The 6294-nt window shown below is 37.6% G+C and overlaps 2 protein-coding genes across 2 annotated transcripts in view; both read right to left on the bottom strand.

Moving 5' to 3' along the window:
• Positions 1 to 2335, bottom strand: part of LOC108165623 (gastrula zinc finger protein XlCGF57.1-like) — an 11523-nt gene extending 9188 nt beyond the window's left edge. Inside the window, exon 1 of the mRNA XM_017306690.1 lies at positions 2064 to 2335. Coding sequence (XP_017162179.1) covers positions 2064 to 2235 — 172 coding nt within the window. The 5' untranslated portion in view covers positions 2236 to 2335. The remainder of the gene's footprint in view (positions 1 to 2063) is intronic.
• Positions 2336 to 2609: 274 nt separating this feature from the next.
• On the bottom strand, positions 2610 to 5265 carry LOC103470399 (zinc finger protein 420-like). Its single transcript, XM_017306693.1, has 2 exons — positions 4980 to 5265; positions 2610 to 3467 (listed from the first exon to the last, which is right to left on the bottom strand). Exons 1-2 carry the CDS (start codon positions 5179 to 5181, stop codon positions 2635 to 2637), a joined length of 1035 nt encoding a protein of 344 aa, XP_017162182.1. The 5' UTR covers positions 5182 to 5265; the 3' UTR covers positions 2610 to 2634.
• Between the last annotated feature and the right edge of the window lie 1029 nt (positions 5266 to 6294).

A 6294-nucleotide genomic window follows, 5' to 3' on the forward strand; every position in this document is an offset into this window, starting at 1 on the left:
TTCTGTGAGACACAAAATCTCAAATTTTTTCGTTTTTATTAATTTATGTAATCATTTTAACTCCGATCCCCAATAAAAATAATAGCTCCCTTCTCCATCGAGCCGCACGATTTGATACCACTTTTGTGGGTGGGCACGCAGCGGTACGAGCCGCATTAACGGTAATGGAAGAAAAATAAAGATATATATAAATAAAGAGACGTTCTATTGGGTGTAGAACAATAGGTGCCTGCCATGCAATGCATGGAGGCAGTACTGACTTCAGTACTGCTCTCCTTATGCATTGCTATGGCATGCCCCTAATAAATAAAGAGACGTTCTATTGGGTGTAGAACAATAGGTGCCTGCCATGCTATGGCATGCCCCTAATTATTCTTTCTACAAGGTGTTGCGCAAGTCTGTGCGTTTCGGTTCCATTATCAAAATAACTAGCAGAGCAGGAGTTTAAAATTAACTAATCAACCACCTCTGAGGTTTATTAATGATCGCAAAATAAATATCAACCCTGCAAACCTAATATCGTAACGGACTGAATGTTATATTTTTAACGTAATCTCGGGTCGGCTTGTAGAGCGCAGGAGGTTGCCGTGGCAACGTGTGTGCTAAAATGACACAGAGAGACGGAGAGTAAAACAGGTGCGAGTGGTTTAGAGTTGATCACCTGTTCGGGTTGTTTTACCTTTGCTGTGACTCATCACAGCCGCTGTAGTTTCTGAACATTCAATAAACGACAAACTTGGACTAATTACCTCGTTCTTTGTGAGTATACGTCATTTACAACAAACATCAAACATGTTAAATACTTAAAGAAAAATCTAAAACAAACAAATGGCTTCTTCCGCGATAATTATGTGAAATTAAATTATCCAATATAAAAAAATAGTTTAGTGCGGTCGAGCTCAGAGTCTGAGGCTTGTCCTTTATCAAACAATTTAGTTTTTTGCTTCTTATTTAGTGGAAATATTGATGTTGATGAGATTTTCTCCAAAATAATAACCTTTTTTGATCTTTATAGCTCCACTGTTGACAATGAGGCTCTAACATTCACAAATGACATTGAAATAAAATCCTGTCCAACATCTGGTTTGAGGTGATTCCTCTGGAACCTGTTGGAGGAAAAACATCCCAACTTCAGGAGATGAGCTTTAATCTTAAAGAGCTCTGTGGTTCCTCCTGTCAGTATGAGAGTCAGGGTGAGGAGGCATCATGTTAGGAAGAGAAGTGGAAGCTGAAGGATCTTCAGAACAAACAGGTCATGATGCTGGGCTACTGATTATCCCTCTGTCTGAACACAGGATCAATAGAACCAGTTAAAAAGGTAAAATGAATGATTATATGCCAGACATGGAAAAGTAGGATGCACTCCATGCCATGATGTTCAGGATTTAGGTCTCATGGCATCTCAAGGTGTCAACATTACAGCCAGGCTAAGAGAAATACAGCTTTATTTTGTAGCAATTCAAGAGCTACCAGCTTTTATTGCTTCGCAAAAAAATTAATCAGCACAGAAACTCCAAAGCACACAAAGAAGTAATATGTATGTATATATATTTTCTTGTCATAATACCCCCAAGAATTTAAAACTACTTTCACCCCTACAGAGCAGAAGAGTTTTTCAGATGACAGCAGGACCATTAAAGAAGGTTCAGGACCATTAAAGAAGGTTCAGGACCATTAAAGAAGGTTATTAGTTTTTTGTTGTTTTTTTTTAGATTCTCTGTCTTGTCACGACGAGGTGACAATTTTAAGATGTAAAAAAAAAAATAAGTTCAACAGATCAAAAAGATTTAATAAATCAAAAAACTTTGTATGAAAAATTCCGTTTTTAGTGTGGAATAATCTAGTGCAGATTTTAATAGTCTTGATTTTTTGTTTTTAAATGAGACCAGAGTAAAGATGTTCCACCAATGGAAAATGAAGTGAAATCGTCTTTTGACACCTTCTCAACTTAGAAGCTACAATTTGGACTTCGCCCCGCGCTGAGATTTTAATCTGAAACACGCCACACTTCCGTGCATTTCTATGATCAGTAAATCAACATCAGTCCCTCTGGTGGTTCATACCTATTCTCTGCAGCTCTATTCTGGGGTTCCAGCAGATTTCCAGCAGACTCCGCTGACGATCCAGCTCTTCCTCGAACTGGATGATGATTTTATCAAACTCTGTGAATATTTCTTCAGCTGCTGCGGTCAGTCGCTCACTGATAAAGTCTCTCAGAGACTGAGATGAAGACATTGTTGGTGTGGAAACACAAATATTCGGCACAGAAAGAAGGCACAATAGAGGAAAGCTACCTCAGACACAGAAAGTCCTTTTCTTCTTCTTAATAACGACTGGGAAGCAACAGTGTGGCTCATTACCGCCACCTACTGGAATGAAGAGTGTGTCGGGATGCCATTATGCAGACGTCACAATATCCACTGTTTGTAACTTTACAACACAAGTCAAAAAACACACAACAGCTCAGAACCACTGTGAATAATATCCAATTTCCACAAATCCGAGGCATGACAGTACGTTATCCGGAAAAAAAGTCCTGCCTGAGACACTTTCAATGCTCAAAAGGTTTCACAAACAATGCAAGTTACTACATTGGAGGGAAGTTTTCTACAGATCTTACATGAAAACGGCCTCTTACTTGTGCGTTTTTATGTGACGAGTTAATTGAATTTTTTGAATAAACCTTTTTCCACACGTCGTACACAAGTGAGGCTTGTGGCCTGAGTGAATTTTTTTGTGCCGAGATAAATTTCCACTGTTGTTGAAGCGTTTTCCACAGATCTTACACGAGAATGCTTTCTCACCTGTATGAATTTGAATGTGACTCATGAATTGAGATTTTCGAAGAAATGTTTTTCCACAAGTCAAACACAAATGGGGCCTTTCGCCTGAATGAATTTTAGTGTGCTGAGATAAATTCCCACCATTTTTGAACTGTTTCCCACATGTCAGACACAAGAAGGACCTCTCTCTGATCTCAGTTCTTGTAAAATCTTTACCAGCCAATAAATTCACCTTAATCTGTCTTTTCTTCTGTTTCTCTACTTTTGGTTTGTCTACATTGTCACAATTTCTTCTGATTTTCTGATGCCCTTTAATTTGTTTTAATTTAGCATCTGTACTTGATCCGGAGTCTTCATTGTCGCTTCTTTCCTGGTTTTGGTTCTCATTGTCGGAAGAGAACTGAACGACGAGCTGGTCAAAGTTTGGTACAGTTTGACTGAGGTTTCTCTCATCATAGTAAGGATTTTCTATATCAGCCTCTTGATTAATTTCAAACTGTTCAATCTGTATCTGTGGATGTTCCGGCTCATCTTGTTCCTTTTTTACAAGGAGTGGGTCCAGATCACAGTGGTTCTGATGCGTCTGCTGAGGTCCTGGATCTTCCTGGTTCTCTCCTAGAGGTTTTAATTCCCATTGGTCCAAATTCAAATGACTCTCCTGCTCATTGAACAGATGTGAAATGTCTGGAGAGGCAACAAAAGAAAAGTGATGACAAATGTGATAATAAGAAAGAAAACTTCACATTTCTAATTTTGTGCATCTAAACATGTTTTGGACATTATTAAGCCCTCTGTAGCACAGGTGTCAAACTCCAGTCCTCAAATGCCACTGTCCTGTTACTTTAAGATGTGCCTCTGCTGCACCACACCTGAACAGAATAATGAGGTCATTAGCAAGGCTCTGGAGAACTTATCTACACAAGAAGGAGGCAATTAAGCCATTTCATTCCAGTGTTTTGTGGCACATCTAAAAACTGCAGGACAGCGGCCCTTGAGGACTGGAGTTTGACACCCCTGCTCTAAACTGTTATAGAAACACAGAGAACACAGATCGTTGACATTTGAGTCTTTATAAAAAAATTAACCTACTAATTTTTTTGAACTATTGATAATTATAAACACATATTTCTGTTCTGGAAAGCACTTTTATAAATATGTACATTTCTTCTGTCAGTCGACATTTGTATCCACGTCTGAAGCCAATTGAAACATAAATGGTTCTAGTGTGAGCCTGAAACAAAAGGCACTAATACGCCCGTGTTGAACTTTCACAAATCACAAATATCTTTTACAAAATAAAACGTTTTTTTCCCATATTTGTTCAAACTGTCACCATGTTGTGACACTATAGTATGAGACAGATAATCTGTGGAAAGATCAAGCTCCTCCAAGTGCTCCTATTGCTCTCTGAAAAGTTATTCAGCTTCCAGTCAAAAACAACCAATCAGATCCAGGAGGAGGGTCTTAGTGTTGTCAATCAGTCTTGCATACACAACTTGCCATTTCAGAAACAATGTTTATCCTCCGTCGTCAGCGGCCATGCTATCGTGACAGGCTCTGTTAGTGAACTAGATAGTGAATGTAGCAGAGACAAAGGGAGACGGTCTGGGCAGAATAGACCAGCAAAATTGACAGCACTAAGCTCCTCCTCCTGACTCTGATTGGTTGTTTCTGACAGAGCAGAGAAGTTGTTCAGATGACAGCAGGACTATAAAAGGTAGAAGAAATAGAGTTGTTTTTTTTACACAGATTCTGTCTAGTCACGACGTGGTGAGTTTTAACAAAGATGTTAAAACGTTTTTTTATTTTCTTTATTTAACCAGGTAAACCCCGTTGAAATCCAGATCTCATTTTCAAGAGGGACCTGGGCAGAAGTCCGCATAAAATCAAAGTTTAACAGATCTAAAAGATTTAATAAATCAAAAAACTTCGTATGAAATTGTCCGCTTTTAGTGTAGTATAATCTAGTTCTGATTTTAGTAGTCTGACTTTTTTATTTTTAAATGAGACCAGAGTAAAGATGTTCAACCAACGGAAAATTAAGTGAAATCGTCTTTTGACACTTTCTCAAATTAGAAGCTACAAGTGGGGCCTCGCCCTGCGCTGAGATTTTAATCTGAAACATCTCCATCCAACCAGACTTCCGTGCATTTCTATGATCAGTAAATCAACATCAGTTCCTCTGGTGGTTCATACCTATTCTCTGCAGCTCTATTCTGGGTTTCCAGCAGATTTCCAGCAGACTCCGCTGACGATCCAGCTCTTCCTCGTAGTGGACGATGGTTTTATCAAACTCTGTGAATATTTCTTCTGCAGCTGCGGACAGTCGCTCCCTGATAAGCTCTCTCAGAGACTGAGATAAAGACATTGTTGCTGCAGAAACACAAATATTCAGCATATTAAAGCTAACTCTGCTAACGATCTCGGAAAGTCTCTTACTTCTTCCTCTTCTTGAAACTTAATGGTGGCTGGTTGGCAAAAAACGTTAGGTGAGCTTTACGGCTCTTACGTCGACCGACGTAACACCGTCACCAACCGGGAAGTAGTGTCGACCACGTGACAAAAAACAACAACAACAAAATCCTTTTGCAATAAATCAACAATGTCAAATTTCATTCTCATATTACAGAGGTTCCTCATTAACGTGTTTCTCTGAATCCGGTAATTTCTACAATTCAAAATAACATTTTATATTATCTAATCTTCCCCACAATCACATTTCCCTGTCTGATGTTTTCCTATCAAAACTAATGAGCTATTCAGCCCATTGTGTCCGATTTTAAGTCGTGAAATAATTATATCTTCTCTCTTCTTTCTTTCTTTTCTCCTCATTTGTCCATTTCTCTTGTGGATCTTATGAAAGCATCCCATTCTTCTTTATGAAAAATATTCTTCTTGTTAATTTTAATTGTGGTTAGTAGCAGCATTATGGTGCATTACCGCTAGCTAATGACATGAATTGTGGGTGAGGATGCTAAATATGTGTTAAACAGATTTGTAAACGAAACAAAACTAAGACAAAAATCTAAATAAATCAAGGAAACAAGCATAGAAAAAAGAAAAAAACCTATGTCTGTTCCATTAATTTAATCTTTTAAGGTGCCTCAACAAGAAAGAATAACATATATAACATATATATACATTTATAATAGTTATAATATATATGTGACTTATATGTATTTATCATCACTATTATTATTATTATTATTATTATTATTATTATTATTATTATTATTATTATTGCTGCTGTTATTATTGTTGTCATTGTTATTATTATTAGTTTCCCGCAAAAACGTGAAGAAAGTGACAACTTTGCCGAAACCTATTGTTTGAGCTTTCACGGTGTCTGTAGTTCCCTACGCACGTGCTTTCCAGTGGTGGAGAAAGTACTCAAAAAATTTACTTAAGTAAAAGTACAAATACACAGACAAAAATGTACTCAAGTAAAAGTAAAACTACCACATTAACATTTGTACTTAAGTAAAAGTAAAAAAGTACTGGCTTTTAAAAA

Source organism: Poecilia reticulata, linkage group LG9 (genome assembly GCF_000633615.1).
Source record: "Poecilia reticulata strain Guanapo linkage group LG9, Guppy_female_1.0+MT, whole genome shotgun sequence".
In the NCBI taxonomy this organism is placed as follows: domain Eukaryota; kingdom Metazoa; phylum Chordata; class Actinopteri; order Cyprinodontiformes; family Poeciliidae; genus Poecilia; species Poecilia reticulata.

Bases quoted from the DNA above. Each gene is read 5' to 3' on its own strand.
- LOC103470399 (XM_017306693.1), bottom strand. From the start codon at position 5,181: ATGCTGAATATTTGTGTTTCTGCAGCAACAATGTCTTTATCTCAGTCT. The intron at 3,468-4,979 runs GTATGAACCACC...TTGCCTCTCCAG, and splicing joins AATAGAGCTGCAGAGAATAG to ACATTTCACATCTGTTCAAT.